Source organism: Peromyscus californicus, unplaced genomic scaffold, assembly GCF_007827085.1.
Source record: "Peromyscus californicus insignis strain IS unplaced genomic scaffold, ASM782708v3 Scaffold_6__1_contigs__length_162567912, whole genome shotgun sequence".
In the NCBI taxonomy this organism is placed as follows: domain Eukaryota; kingdom Metazoa; phylum Chordata; class Mammalia; order Rodentia; family Cricetidae; genus Peromyscus; species Peromyscus californicus.
Window position 1 is genome coordinate 7,513,473 of NW_026294584.1, and position 17,117 is coordinate 7,530,589.

Sequence of the window (17,117 nt, forward strand, 5' to 3'; positions counted from 1 at the left end):
GAGCTAGTTTATTTAGAATTGCTTAGGTGAAGGATGGTGTTGTTAGATTAATGACAGAGAACCGTGATAGGACTCCTAGACCTAAGCACAGAAGAAATACAGATTGAAATAATTCTTTTGGGCCTTGAACAAATAGGAATCAATTACAGCGCCCTAGTGGACTGCCCCACATGCTTGCGTATACAGACAGCACTAATTGGCCTCAGTGGGTCGTGATAATAAATGACATGACGTTGGGAGGAGGATATGAAAGGATTCAGGAGAAGTTGAGAGGATGGGTGAATATGATCAAAATACATTATATACATGTATGAAATTCTCAAACACTAAATAAAGAATTTTAAAGCACATATTAAAATATTAGTTTAATTCAGCAACTAAAAGTTAACTTCAATACTAACCACTCAATAAGAAAAGCTCTAAGAACTCTACAAGAAACCATGAATGATTTATCATTTTTAAGCATGTAAATAAATAATTATTGTAAAAGTTTAAGAATTAATGATTAATTAGAGTTTAATTAGAGCAGCACAATACAGAATAATGACCAACGCTGTATTTAGGAGCCCAGACTTTCTGAGTTTACTGCTGAAGTTTTTCTGTCTTATTGAGAAACTTTGCAAAATGCCATTTCTTAAAGATTTCTTGATTCTTTACTTGAAAGGAAACATGAGTTAGATGATAGAGAATGAAGTGAATTTTTAAAAATTCATTAAGATTGTACACAATCTTAAACATTATACTGACATAAGGGTGCATATTCTACTTTAAGCATAATCATTAAAATGATCAGCTGTCTTACTATGCCTATCAAGTTATATATAAGAATCATCTGAAATCAAAAATCTATATAAGATTGGTTACTTTAACAATCACTGGGTGGGGGAGAGACAGTATGGTAAAGTTAGAAACGATGGTTACAGAGCACTTGGTTAGAGAGTTAATAATTAGTTTTTCTATTTTGAAGTAAATAAATTCTTTGGAGTCATATGTATTGTGAAATTATTGAGCTCCCTGTAAAGATTCCATAAATTAATTAAAACTTATGAACAATTTTATAACATATAGTTGTATAAGAAATTAAGGAACATTTAAAATCTTTTATACAGAGTTGCAAAATACAGCATAGTAGCTTCGCTGGGCGGTGGTGGCACACGCCTTTAATCCCAGCACTCGGGAGGCAGAGCCAGGTGGATCTCTGTGAGTTCGAGGCCAGCCTGGTCTACAGAGCAAGATCCAGGAAAGGTGCAAAGCTACACAGAGAAACCCTGTCTCAAAGAAACAAAAAAACAAAACAAAACAAAAAAAACCAGCATAGTAGCTTCCTAGCAAATCTAAACAATGACAAAATAATCCTATTTAATTCAAGTTCATAGATATTAATGATTTTTTGGAGACCCCTGTCAATGCCATGGAAAGAAGTCAGAAGAAAATACAATTTTTACTTTGTTCATAAATAAATTCTATATTTCTTGTAACAAAATATATGTTATTCCTGTCAATTAAATCCATCTTGTTGCTGCTTACCTCTTTAAGGTCCTAGGACAGTTACATATTTGTCTATACATACAATTATAAAAGAGAAAGGAGACATTTGGTAAAATATTTTATTGTTATTAAGAATAATAATATAATTATGGTTATAAAAATAACTTTATTAACTACAGAGAGTTTATAATACAAGCCACCACCACAGTGTTCCCTTTTTGGGGAAAGCATCCAGCTATCCCACTTAGTCGGCAGCTTATCATTGTCCTATTTACATAGACAGAAAAGCTGCGATATCCACAGGACTCGGTTTTCAGCTTCCTAAAGACGGAAGCCTTCTGTGCAAACAGAAATGAACCTGTATGAAAGCGGCACTGTCAAGAGGTAAGGATCCGGGATAGGACAATATTTTTGTTTGGTTGGCTGGTTTGTTCTTATTAATAAATTCTTGGTACAAACTTCTGATGAATTTTGAAAAATACATTCTTTCTGGGACTTAATTATGAGAGCGATTCATTGCAAATCACTCGTTATAAAAAGGCAAATATGTTGTCTTTGCTCAAGTCCCTTTTATTTTATGAGTTTTCTATAAATGTAAATGTGTGATTGTTACATACAGTGAATGGAAGTAGTTATTTTTGAACTTCATTAAATCAATTTAAGGTTTGCTTATGCTTAGCATGAGATAGTATTGACATTTTATATTTCATGCCCTATATGTTACAGACAGTATTTGTTTTGTAAAGAAAAGAAAATGCCTGACAGCGACTCCCAGTTCTTGACAGTGCTCTTTTTCAGGGATGTTGTAGCTGGAACATCTGCTCTGCACAGTACCCTTGGTACCAGCAAGAAATATCCACAGGAATAAGTGAAATACAGCTTTGCTAACACATGCCATTATTGTGATTTTTCTTGCCTTCCAGTGTTTCCCATTGTTGTAGCTTGAAACACTTAGATAGCAAGCCAGAGCCTGTTACAAAGACCGGCTCACTAGAAACGAGTATACTGAGGACCTGCCCACAGCATATTGGTAAAAGCTACTTTACATTTCACAATAACATTAAAGAAATATACAAAAGAATTATCACCCTTCTGCACAGCAGAGGCATAGCACTAAGATTTTAGTTTTATACTTCTATTCCTGCAGACATAAGAAAAATGTCTACAATTATAACAGTGTATGACTGTTACTCAGCCAAAACAAAACCAGTCTTGAAAGCTCATAATTCAAAAGGCCCTCTTGTCCATGAGACAAAATAATAGAGATTTCTAGATAAGTTGAATTCTTTTTCTCTTCTTCCTTTGAAATTTATTCATAGAAAACCATCCCACACATAGTGTTGTTTTCACAATAACTGTACCCTTTCCTACCAAGTAAGACACTATAGATCTTGTCCACTGTCAACGCCATCCACTTCACCCATTGCAAAGAAAACCTCATGGGGAGAGCTGCTTAACAAACCATGTTTGGTGACTTACTGGCATTTGTCTACTTTTTAATAAAATTAAAACACTGATTACAAAGTATCTGAAAACTTGACTGCAGATTGTTTCTAGGAAATTTCTGTTTCTCTTTTCATGGATAATTAAAAAAAATACTCTGCAAGAAGTATTGTAAAATGTCAGTATGTTAAAGTATTGCAATTATCATAACAGCTTTACCAATATTATTTAGATATAGCACTGAAATTTAGACAATCCAATAAGAAGCTATGAAAAGGACTTTAATATTTTAATAATATATCTTTGAAATTTCTGTTTTGTTAAAAGAACGTGTTATAAAAGGGAAAGAAAAATGTAATGAATATAAAATGATATGGTCTGGCAATTCATTGGATTTCTCTGCATCCACCGTTTATCAACAGTACCTATGTTATCACAAATATATATGCATGTGTATGTGTGTGTATGTATATCACACACACACACACACACACCTATGTCACAGCTTGTGCAAGTACTTCAGGATTTACTTCCAGAAGTTGTGAGGATGCATTAGGGCATTGATTGAATCTTTGGCCTGTCAATAATTTAAAAGAATTCGATCTCAAAAATGGGAACATTGGATTCAACCACTGAAATTATAACTTTTAATATTCCTGATTTACACATGAAGATGGAGGACTTAGAAGCTGTCTTATTATTTTTTTAATAACCTACTTCTGGATATACAACACAGAGCTAGTCATGGCAAGTAGAATAATAAATATTATTTGAATATTATCATATAGATTATAAAATTTAAATGAATATTCCATGTCATTAGGAAAGAGCTTTGTTAAAAGAAATGAGAAAATATGATAATATCTTTATAGCATATCTGATTTTTGGGTTTTTAATTATACATTTTAAAGTAATTTAATTAAATAATTTAGAAAAAATATTTTTTTCTTTCACTTGATTTTTTTCCTATTACTCAAAGGCTAAGAATTTTTAGGTTGAGGAAATTATTTTCTTTTTTTTCTCCAAAATATTTCCAAGCAAAATTTAATGAGGGGATATTCACAAAGCTTTTCAGACATGGATATTTTTATGCTAAATCATTTTTTAAATTTAAGGAAAGTGGGCTAGAAGCCAATCACAGCAGCAAGTTTTAATATTAACCCATATAAATATATATTTGAAGACAGAGACACTTTTAAATTTTTTCACTAAGACACATTTGAAAACTGAATAAATGTTTTAAGAAAATAGATCTACCAATATCCTGCATAAATAAGTAGCCCAAATTTGGAGGAAAGAAATAATCCAAATACACTTAGTACTTTCTGCTTTTTAGGAATTAGAAAGCACACAAAATAACTAGGATAATAAATATAAATAAACATCAAGGCTAGTCATTATTTTATCCTATGGGTCCTATCCTGACTCTGAACACTTTCCAGTGGAGGTCATATGTGATATGTACAGAGGGTCAACACTTATACCTGTACCTTTCCTGAATATTCCTACTGATCTTTCAAAAATCTTAAATTTTAGAATAAATATAGTTACATACATCCAAGTATTTAGAGATTACACTAGATACATCATGGTTTAAACTGTAATATGTGCTGCATGTGTACTCAGCCATGTGTTATCGTCATGTGTTTTTGTAAAAGGATGTTTGTATACTGGTATTGCAGGATATATGTTGCAAAAAAAATGAATGAAGTATAGCATGTGCCATATGAAGTGTAATATAATTTAATACAGAGTTACAAGTTAAAAACACAAGGTACAAATTGTTTTGGTGGGGTTAAAATAATGTTTAACTTATGATTAATTCATCATTAAGATATTAACCTGACAAGCAGCATAGAATGATTAACCTTTACCTTTAAATCTTTTATCATCTAGCAACTATACTTTTGCATGTTTTTAATCCATTCAAGTATCTTCAGGAGATATGTTACTGCACTTACAGGTACCTTAATTCACTTCAACATTTACAAAATAACACTGACAAACAAAACAGAAAACACCCACATATTAATGAGTTCCTGAACATTCACAACACTCAAGTAGTTATTTTAAGATTGGTTTAGGTGACATTTTAATCTTGAAGTCTCTGAAATCCTCATGTATTGATGGACTCTTCAAACACACTGGCTTCTTCTATGGCTATTACAACTTGTACGTCAAAATTACTTTGTGTATCCACTTTGCATAATATGCTACTCGGACAAAAATACCAGGACGGTTTGGGATGGCACACCCACGGCCAGGAACAATGACACCAAGAACCATTCTCATTTTGTGTTGCTCACAAATGAGTGGGCCACCATAATCTCCCTAAGAAGAAAAGACAGAACAACAGCAAAGTACATTATTTGGGAAGTAAAAAAGCAAGAATTCTTCAGCAGCATCCACTGCTAACTTGCAGCTAAAGGGTCTAGTCATTCAATAATGTCTTTTTTTTTTTTACATTTTAATTATTGTGTGTACATCCATGCTTGTGGAGGTCAGAAGTCAATTTATGGGAGTTGGTTCTCTCCTTCCACCTGGGATTTGAATTCAGGTCCTTTGGCTTGGCCGCAGGTGCCTTAACCCACAGAACCATCTCTCAGCATTCTCCACCCCCCACCAGTTATTTTCAATTTTATATTTATTTTGTTGTTGATATTTACCATGTGTCCAATATTAACATTTGGAAAATGTATAGATTTGTAAAATATAGAGAAAATGCACTTGTAATCACAATTTAATCATTAAACTTCATTAAACTTTCTCTTCTTTCTAAAACACTCTTTGCCTTCCTCCAAAAGTTTATCTTAACAGTATAAATAGGAAATCCTTATAATTGAAACAATAATTCTATATAATTTGGAAATTATCTTTCTAAGCATGAAATATTCCTCTAGTCACAGTTGATACTAGTAGTTAATATAGTTATAATTTAAATATTTTATAATATCATCATGTAAAGAAATATGATAAATGGATAGAGATTAACATGTGCATATACACATATACATATTAATACACAAATGTTAACTATATGACTATGCATGTATTCATACTACACACCTTTCTATAGATAACTCTTACATCTGTACTGTATCACTTTTATGTACCTTGCAGCCTCTTAGGAACATAGTTACAGAGCTGGAAAGATTACTCAGTACTTCAGAGGACTCTTTCAGAGGACCCATGTTTAGTTCCCACCACTCATAGAAGGTGACTTAAAATTGCCTGTAACTCTAGCTACTGGCCACCTGACACCCTATTCTGGTTTCCATGAGCACCAAGTGTGCATATGATGTACATATAAGCATTCAAGCACTCATACACACACATTTAAAAAAAAGAACCACAGTGACTAGATTTGGACATCCTCATATAAATAAAAATATTTGAGACTGTCTTTATTTTCCTCTAAAAGCAATGCAATTTAAAAAAATAAATAAATGCTTCAAAAGTTATTTCTGTATTGTGGGCATTGATATATTTTTTGAGAGGGAATTAAGACAGACCTGAAATCAAATGTCAAACAGTACAGAAATCGTTTTTTGTTTTTTTGGGTTTTTTTTTTTGACACCTTCTACATTCCAAACCTCATAAGGTAATAAAATTGGGGTTTAAATAATACACCAGTGATTCCTGACAGGCACTTTTCCAATGACTTTCTTTGGAGACTTTCTATAGATGTTCTGTCACGTCCACCATCTAGAAATTCAGGGTCATTGTTTTGAAATATGCTTGACTGATGGAATAAACAACAGACACAAAGAGGCTGGGAAGAAAGGAATGAAAGAAGAGAGGGTGGGGAGGAGGGAAAGGTCACACATGAACACGTGAGTCTTTGGGGTGACAATTGTCTTCTGGAAGATATAAAAGTGATGTAAGGCTAACTCTTCTCTGCCAGTTCAGAAATTGTAAACATGGTTAAAAGGACAAATCCTTCCAAAGTAAGGAAACTAAGACAGCGCAGATGGATAATGATGGAGAAGACAACTCCACAAGTTATCACGTGATGGGTGACGTAGCACGGGACACCTACACTTCCCTCTAGAGGATCCCACAACCCTGTCTGATTCCAAATTCCTGAGCTCACAGAACTCAAGGCTTTAAAAAGTATCCTTTCTCCTTATTAAATGTTCCTCTCACTCTGCCAGAATAATGCCCACTGTCCTGAAAGAAACAAACCCATTCTGACTTTATCTAAAAACTCCGTAACTCAATCAACACATACTTGACAGGAAGAAAATTCCAAAGTAAGATGTATATGCCATGCAAATATTTTAGTGTGCTTATATTCTACACTTAGGACATGCATCCTTTTACATATCAAAAACTATCACACTATTGTTGAAATCACCACACAGAGTGTTCCAGCATCCCACAGCTATGAGGCTTGAGGAATATGCTTCTCATATTCAAAACCTATCTAAAATGATAGCTTAGCAGCTTGTCTGTAAAACAAGGATGGGAACCATGCTAAGCTGTAAGAAGTTGCCTTAAGACATGAAAATAACCAAGCTATTAAAGTCACTAACATTAACCTTTGATTTTAAAAGAAAAGAATTTCTTTAGAAAGATGAAGCACCCTTGAGAGCTCAAATCAGGCATGTATCTCCCAATATTAACAATAGGTTCATGCGGGGAGACTCACAAAGATGAAAATTTAGAAGAGCACTGGTAGACTGATTTGCATACTTCTCACCAGCACAGCCTCCCCTGAGAGTCTGCAGGTTGTATAGTATTCTTTTTAGAGACAAAGACCTTGACCGTGTTTTGTGAATGAAGCATGGGCTGGCTCACTAGTCAATTAAAATAATTGAACAAAAATTACAGAAGTCTTTTTCTATGCTTCCTTCTCTAGGAATGGGTTGGTCTACAAATATGATTTGACAAAAATAAACAGGAAACACACAAGAAATTATGGCATTGGCTGTTAAGACATTTTTGTTTTAGTTTGGTTTTTAAGACAGGCTTTTGTCAAGAACTTGAAATCTTCCTGCTTCAGCTTCCTGAGTTCTGGGATTACAGGAATGCTCTACCTGTCTGCCTCCAATGATAGACTCCTTTTTAAACAACCAGGTTTTTACCTCACATGGTCCCGATCCAATCTTTTCAGCCCCAGCACACAATTCAGACTCATTCAGAGTCACCTTCCCTTGATGATGCTGTCGGCATTTCTCATTCCCCATAATATACAGATGTGCTACTCGTAATAAACCATCCGAGTTGATCACTAGAATGGTATAAAAAATATAAAGTTAATGAGAAATGAGTAATGGCGAGGAAGGCAAGAAATAAAAAAGCGTCTATACTTTAAATAACTATTGTGTTCCATTGAGTCTTAAAAATTAGCTTACATCCTGTGTAGCCCCAGCCGTAAACACTGCAAGTGGTCTTTTCAGGGATTGTGCAGCCATAATTGGGTAAATCAATTGTACTAACAAAGTCATCAAGGACCGCAGGCCTGAAAAGACAAAATACAGTGTGAGTAGTCTGTGGGATACAACTCTACAGAAACATGTACATGAAGTGCCTTGTACAATATTAAGACATAAGGGAAGCTTGGCTACTAAAACAAAAGCAAAGAAGGAGTACCTATTTAATTAACAGGACAAAGCTATAGAGGAAGGAGACATTTACTAGTAATAGTCTCAAATAAATGTTAACTGTGCAAAAAATTACCTTGATTTTTTTCTAAAGAGTCAAATAATTGTTATTAAGTTTGAATTTTAAGATGGTAAGAATATTGTACCAAATTCACTTATTGCTTTTGAAAATCATATCACATCTCTTTATAATACATGTCCATATATATATACATATACATATATATATATATATACATGCACATATAAATATTACCCTTGATATATGAGATAATAAAACTAGATGCTAGAAAAAAGAAACTAAGCTGGAAAACATTGTTTTGTAAATTGAGTTTCCATTAAAATAGGAAATCTCTAGAAACTCACTGAGCAAGCTTCAGCAACACCAGATCTGAGCCCTCGGGTCCATAGACCAGCTGGGAAACGTTGAGGACCTGTTTGCGTTTCTCCTCACCCCTCCCATGGACATCATGGACTCCAAGCCAAGCTTCATAATCTTTCAAGTCTTTGTTTCTAAGTAGAAAATAAAAAGGCAAATTATAGTGTCTAAGTGTAGGTTATTATTAATTTCCACTGTCATTTTAACTTATAAGGATAAAGAGCAACATTTAAATTTTGATCCAAAGTATAATATATAACAACACATTTGTTAAGGGAGATTCTGAATACCACAAATGTATTGAAGCAGAGAAAACTTTGAAGTAGAAATTCAAAGGCTATTGAGTTTATAAAATGTTTTATTACACTTGCTATAAAGAAAGACACCTGTTACAAAATCCTCATGTTCTTTACATGAATTTGCATTATAATTTGCATATAAATTTTGTTTACTTTCAGCTGTGTATATATTTGGTTTATCACCAAGGTTGAAGATTTTCACAAAAACCATTGGTATGAAGAGAGTTAAGAAGTAAGCTCGAGAAAGGCCTCCTTATCTTTGCTGATGTCATTGTCTTTGAAACTCTTCCCAAGTTGGTCCTAAAGCTGTCTCTACATACAAAAAGACACAAGGATTCAAGGATGCCTGCTGATTATCAGAAGAAGCATTTCTCTTTTGAAATACTACGTGCAAATGGGAAGTTGGGACATGGCTTTATTTACATAATACAAAGAAATTTTTTTCTCAAGTAAGACTAAGGTCAATCATGAAAAAAAAGTTAGCTGAATGAACACTAAACACTGATGAGCACTAAATATGAAAACATCAGTGAAGCCAAACTTTTATAATTAAATTTGAAAAGGAAGGGCAGACAAGATGACTCAGTGGATAAACATGCTTGTGGCCAAGCCTGATGACCTGAATTTGATTGCTGAGACCCCATAGTAGAAGCACAGAACTGATTCCCACAAGTTGTCTTCTGATCTCAACATGCAAACCACGTCAAGTACACACACATACACACATACACACACACACACACACACACACACACACACACACACACTTCATTTTTAATTTAAAGTAAACTAAATGGTTAACTTGTTCTGATAAATTCCTGTAAAATAAATGTTTGATATCAAAATCAAATAGAAGATAGATTTAAATGCCCCAAATAAATGTTGATTTAAAAACCATCTTACCTTGCTGGAAAACATTGCCTTGCAGTAAGAACCCAACTTTCCTTTATCAAGGATCCTCCACAGATATGTTTATTTCTATGAAAAGAGAAATGAATGAGTAACATCTTTGCAGAAAAACAAAAAACAAAACTTGCCTGCCAATTAGTGAAAACCTATGGCTTCATTTCTCAAAACTAAATGAACTGTCAAGAAGAATGAAAACTATCTATTCAGAACAACACACAGCAGTGCTTTTGTATGAGGCTGGTGTTTGGTGAGTATGGCATCCATGAGTGTTTTCACAAATGTGAGCAAATTTTAGGGCATCAAGTTTACAACAGAAAATATAATCACTATACACAAGTATATACTCCCAATGCAAGCATTTATGCTTATGACCACCTACAATATATGCTGCAAATATAGGATAATTTAAATGAATAAAATTGTAGAAGTGTTTAAAATTCAGCATTTGATTATGAAAATGATAATTTGAGATTTCATTAAACAACTCTGAAAAACCATCCAATGGTAGCGATGTTTTATTTTACTGTTACTCCACTCTCCTTTTCCAATACCACTATTTAGTAGTTTGGAGTTTTGCCTTTGTGGGGCCCTGGATATACTAAATGCCTTGCATACACCAAGGACATTTTCTACACTGAACTACACCTCCAGCCTCACCATTTAGTTTTGATGTGATAAAAAGTAGCTGAGTTTTGATAAATTTACCAAGTGTAAGATCACTACTATAGTATTTCGCTTATGAAAGCAAAATAATTTTTCAAGATAAATCATCTAAGAATTTTTAAAATTTTGTACAGAAGAATAAGAACTAGTACAAAATCTATAAATCCATTTCTTTTTGGCAGAACTATGGAAAGACTACAGCTTTCCACTAGTCACATTTCCAAGGAGAACAGCTGCTCAGGGCTTCAGAGGGCAACACTGGAAAGTCTCAGCTGAAGGGACAGTTATTTACAGCTTACCACACAGGAGGATGACAGTGTATACTGAGCCTTAACTCCTATTTTCTTCAGTGTGTGTTTTGGAAAAATAACCAAACAGCTGTGGTTACTAAGAACTTGGATTGAAAAGGCTCTGTGGACTAATATACATGGGATATGAACAATGTAAGTCAGATATTTAATTTTTATGACACAGTTCTAAAGTTTTCTATTATATAACTGCATACTGATTTTACATAGATCATATTAGCAATTGTTAAGACCTTTAAGAAATAGACATATTAAAAGTTCTATATCCAAACTGATTACAAAAATCAAAACTACACAATTGTTATAATAGGTTATTGATTTCCATAATAAAACACTTTAAAATTGCTGTTTTCCATTTCAGTGATGTTGGAAACTAAAAACATCATTTCTGTGATTGTGTATAAGCATCTTAGAATATAAATTTAAAATATCTCAGATTTGGAAATTAATATATGTACCATAGCTATCATGGTGACATTAAGGTACAAATAGGTCTTTCGTGTCATTTTCTTTTAGCTCATCAAAACCAATGTCACATTTAGAATCAGTATTAATGGAAACTTTGTTAAAACTTATAAAGATAATCATGTGCATATATTATATAATCCAGTACACAGTTTAGTAAGGACACAAATCAGTCCTTGATCCCCAGAGTAGTGTTTTGTAAAGGGCACAGTTTTCTTGCAATCTTAAGCTGAAAATATGCTTTTGCAAATATTTAGAATATTGTGATTTGTGGTCATGAATAGTTACCTGTATTTCAAACTAACCATCCATCCGACATTTGTTCGTGTTGGAATGCCATTCACAACACGCAGTTGCTTTGTTTTGGCACAGGATATTACAGGATCTAAGAAAACAAGACCACATAAAACAGTTTTCAAGACATTACTCGGCGCCTTTTACTTTTATTAAGTTTTGTGATAGCTAGACAGGTGTAACTAGTGTGATTGGATTAAAACAACATTTTGGAGAAAGGCCACAGTTGTTTGTCAAGCCCATGGTGCTAGTCATCCCCAGTTTTTATAAACAACAACAAAATACCTGAATAACTTCTTTCAGCCTAAGAAGCATGTGAAAAAACAAAAACAAAAACAAAAAAACTAGTGTCTCACTGGGCAGTGGTGGTGGCACACGCCTTTAATCCCAGTACTTAGAAGGCAGAGCCAGGCAGATCTCTGTGAGTTCAAGGCCAGGATGATCTACAGAGTGAGATCCAGGACAGGCACCAAAACTACACAGAGAAACCCTGTCTCGAAGAAGAAAAAAAAAGTGCCTCCACCAGCTTCTTATTCTCAGGATTAAGTGAATATCTCAGAAGCTATCATCAACCTGACAGACCACAAGGCTAGTAAAGAGCTTGAAGGCGGAACAGAATATAGAAGCTGTGGAACTGTCCAAAAACCTGGCCCTTGCTTCTACCTTTAGTAGTCTCATGTCTCTTGGAGGGTGATCATATAAATGTGATCCATTGCATACAGTGTTCCCCAAATTAAAGGTGTGTAAAGACACTTTTAAAAGTTATATGCAGTTCTTTTGACTATTTTACATCTATAATTAGGGAAATATAAATTTTAAAATAAAGGCAAATAGAGGCTGGAGAAATGCTTCAGCAAGGACTGATCTTACAGAGGAATTCAGTTCCCAACACCTACATCAGGGGGCTACTGCACCAATGTGCAATTACCCCCTCACAGACACACATACATATACATAATTTAAAAATAAAATAGAAAAAATACATCGACTTTAGAAGAGATGTTATTATAGTGCTAAATAATTTTCATATAAACCAAAAATTTATTTGTAACTTTTTTCTATCTTTATTATATGAAGATAATAATGAAATCATTTGGGACATACGGAGATGCAATTATATTTTGAATACTACTTACGGTCCAAATTAACAATAGTAGGTGTGGTATCGCCTTCACCTATAGAAATACATATTATGACACATATCATAATTCATGTATACATATTCATCTATATAAAATCAAACAATGGCATTGAAATCTAACTATTTGTGATAATTTACTAAAATTGTTGACATTCAATTCACTTAAAATGAATAATTTGCTAACATTATTGACAGCAAAATAAATTATAAATGTAATGTGAATTTTCTGAATAATTTTGTCCCTTTCCTTACTAAACATTGTATCTTCCTGTAGGTGCTACATAATGTGGGAAGGTCTTGTTTGTGACTCTGAAGGCAGCAGTTGTGTGTGGCTTCATGGTCTTTGACAGACTGGATTCCAGACAGTAGCTGGAGATTACCTCATTCTGCAAGATATTCAGCACCATACACCAAGACTATTCCATATACTAGCATTATGTTCATTATTGTTTGAGAGGGGACTTCATCCAGACTGACTGTCTTATTTCACTGCAATTTGAACTATTTGCTTTTTTTCTAAAAGCTCCTTTTATTTAGACTTGACTGAGGATAATTGAAAATGCACATGCTTTCTCAAATCTATGCAAGAGTTTAGAAAATAGAAATTAATGTCATCTCTGCAGAAACAGGGTAAATAATTATTTTTGTTGATAGAATATGCCAAAAGTTAGCTTTTCCAGATGTTTGTTAAAAAAATTATGGTAAAAAGAAAACACTGGATACTACACATAACTCTACCTGAACCCTCATGACTTACTCCTTCCATGAACTCTCTACTGGGGTTTAATTGCTGCATAAAGAGAGCTTAGAGGATGCTGGGATTTTGGAAGCACTTGAACAGTAATGAATGAGACACAAGACATTTCCTGAGGCTTAATGTCTTAACTCTTCAGAATTGATGGCGTAGAGTTCAGCCAGGCACGGTTTAGACCCAGCTGGCCGTTAATCCCTGGAAATGCCCTGAGCTCAGATAATCCAGCAACAAAACAATAATGACACATAGACACCTTTGGAATGAAAATGTGATTGTTATTTATGAGAGTACTTGAGAGAATTAATGCACGCTAAAGGGTTTTTATTTATGTTCACGTTTCAGGTCAAGGTATTATAGGTAGATAAAGATACAGGCAAACATAAATTTCATTATTACTTTATGTGGAGGGTGTTCCCTTAGAGTCCACTGGGGCCGGGGTTTTCAGTTCATAATAAAAGCAAGCATTAAAACAGTATATAGCTGCTAACACAGAAAAGATATTGGCTGTTCTATTCAGGTTAATTACTTGAAATGTTTGAGTAATTTGATATTCATCCTTTATATTGTCACAACAAAGATTAAGATATGCATTCTATAGTAAATTCCACATTAAATATGATTAGTTCCACAAGTGGTTACTTCATGGTTCTATCTTTATTTAGTTTGAAACATCTAAAGGAATCTTATATCAAAAGTTTTAGTAATTAATGGCTTAACAACGATTAAGACTTATTCTGATTCCTCTACTTCAGTAGTCTCAAACTTAAAAATAGGTAGAAATGTCATTGTACAACCAGATTCTGGGGACTGTAGTTTTCTGGGTTTATTTGAACACAGTAAGTTCTTTTGGGGCATCCTGTAAGGAAGACACTGAGAAGCTGTCCCTGGGTCTCTCTGGCTCACTCTCGAACACTAGCTGCTCGTCTCTTCCTTTGATCTCCTTTCTCTACCTGCCCCCAACTCAGATCTGAACCAATGGAGACTCTAAATTTGTTTCCACATTTAACTTAAATACGAAGGGAAGCATTTTACAATTTTATCAAGTATAAAGGTTTGGAAGTGTGTGTGCGAGCGTGTGTGTGTGTGTGTGTGTGTGTGTGTGTGTGTGTATGTGTGTGTGTGTGTGTGTGTGTGTGTGTGTGTGTGTGTATGCATACACAAAACATATAGCCATTTCTTTGTCATGGCCCATTTGATAAACTCCACACCACAATATATGGTAGATAATACTCAGTAATTTTAAAGAACACAAATCTTTTCATGTTTTGTGAGAGTGCAAAAATGATGAACATTTGTTTCTGAGGTTAAATAAATAATAAGAACTGAAATCTTCTAAAGATAAATTGTGTTAGCCTTTCAACAGGGAGAAAATGTAAATAAATCCTGGCTATAAATATAAGTTGGAAAAATGACAGTGTAAAAATATTTATTGAAATTAATGTTCAGTATACACTGAAATAAAAGTGAGTTATTGGCATGAGTATTTAAAACAACACCAGCAACACACTGACATCTTTCAGCAGCATCTTGCTGATTTTGGTTTTGCAGAAGTCAGTTAAATATCTGTTTTTTGAAAACTTGAAAGTCGTGCGTGCTCTCTACCTTAAGCTTATAAATCAGTCCACAAACCCTCAATTCCTCTGATCTATACATTTGTTCAAGGTTGAGCTAGACTTAACAGGGAAATCTCTATGATCTATTTTGAAAACCAAATAATTTTTCTTTATCCTTCCATGACTGTATACTATATGAGTCCTTATTATTCTTAATCATAGAATGTCACATAAAGATACAGTGAAATAATACAAATGCCCAGAAAAAGGAGAGATGGGTGGATGATAGTAGAAATGTGATAGTGGAGCATGTAAGCCTGGGGTTTGATTCCCCAGAACTACAAAAAAACTAAACAATTTCAATTTTGTTGATTTAAAAATACTTTTTTTGTATTCTAGTCTCTGGTCAAGTAGATTTGTTTATTTTAGTGTTGAAACATGGACGCTATCTTATCCAGAAGAACTTTTTAGGATATATGAAATCAATAATCAATATATGAAATCAATAATCAGGAAAAATTAAGATAATTTTAAAAGATCAATTAACTTGAAAGACTATAAACAGAGGGAATTAAAATGTAACTTCTTCACAAATATCTGAGGAATCAACTTATTATTATAACTAATTTTCCTATTTCATGAAACAGGATTGCATTTCCAGGTAGCTGATGAAAATTTTTCTTTAACTCAACATTAATTTTTGCAAAAATTATACATGTATTTGCTTAACATTTTTCAGAATGACATTATTTCTTCAATGCAGTGGTTTGTTTTTTTAATTTTATTATTTGTGTGCATGTGTGTATACATAATTATGTGTGTGTGAGTGTGGGCACACACACCATAGTGCACACAGGGTGAACAGAGGACAGTGCTCAGGGGTTGGTTCGCTCCCTCCACCATGGGATCTGGGGATTGAACTCAGGTCCACAAGCTTGCTCAAAAAGAGAGTCTATCTGCTTATGCATACCATTGCCCTGGAATTTTGTTTTGTTTTGTTTTTGTTTTTAGAGACAGGGTTTCTCTGTGTAGCTTTGCACCTTTCCAGGCTGGCCTCAAACTCACAGAGATCCACCTGCCTCTGTCTCCCAAGTGCTGGGATTAAAGGCATGTGCCACCACCGCCCAGCCGGAATATTCTTAAAGTGAATATTTTTTGTAGCTATTTTTAAAACACTTACTTCTGATTTTTCCAACAAGAAAAATATTTTTAAAATAAAGTTCTTACTGAAATTACAAAACTACAACCTTTACAAAGGATTTTTTCATTATTTTTAATTTAGAATATGTTTGGGGGTGGGAGGTCGTACTGGTGCCTGAGACAGTGAGAGGTGGCAGATCACCTTGGAGTTGGAGTTATGGGTAGTATTGAACCATCCGATGTGATGCTGGTCCTATCCAAGAGCAGTATGTGCTTGTAACCCCAAAACCACCTCCCCAGCCCTCAAAGTGCAACATTTTAAGGTGATGTAGCAGACCTGCTTGCTATAAACACATTGCTGTTCAAAGATGAGGAAAACACTCTCTTACCACCTGTTTCTGACTTAGGCTTTCACTCAATGAATATGTACAACATATTTCTGTTTCAATGCATATGTATGTATGTATGTATGTATGTATGTATGTATTTCGTTTGTGAGGATCTCCTTCTTGGTTGTGAGACACTGTACATGTCTGAAAGTGTTTCTGATTTTCAGGACTGGTGGGGAAAATGCTGTTTCTGGCCACCTAGGAAATAGCAGTGAGGGAACTAAGTGTCCCACAACTGTAGAAAACAGCCTCCCTGGAAGTGTTTGTAGTGCAATCACATGTGTAC

The 17,117-nt window shown here is 34.1% G+C and overlaps 1 protein-coding gene across 3 annotated transcripts in view; it reads right to left on the reverse strand.

The window, feature by feature from the left end:
- Positions 1-1,589: 1,589 nt before the first annotated feature.
- Positions 1,590-17,117, reverse strand: part of Hgf (hepatocyte growth factor) — a 65,100-nt gene continuing 49,572 nt past the window's right edge. For all 3 annotated transcript variants that reach the window (XM_052721209.1, XM_052721207.1, XM_052721208.1), the window contains 7 exons: positions 12,991-13,029; positions 11,849-11,945; positions 10,119-10,193; positions 8,904-9,050; positions 8,289-8,395; positions 8,019-8,164; positions 1,590-5,262 (listed from right to left, as the gene is read on the reverse strand). In XM_052721209.1, the coding sequence (XP_052577169.1) occupies positions 5,095-5,262; positions 8,019-8,164; positions 8,289-8,395; positions 8,904-9,050; positions 10,119-10,193; positions 11,849-11,945; positions 12,991-13,029 (779 nt within the window). In that variant the 3' untranslated portion in view covers positions 1,590-5,094. The remainder of the gene's footprint in view (positions 5,263-8,018; positions 8,165-8,288; positions 8,396-8,903; positions 9,051-10,118; positions 10,194-11,848; positions 11,946-12,990; positions 13,030-17,117) is intronic.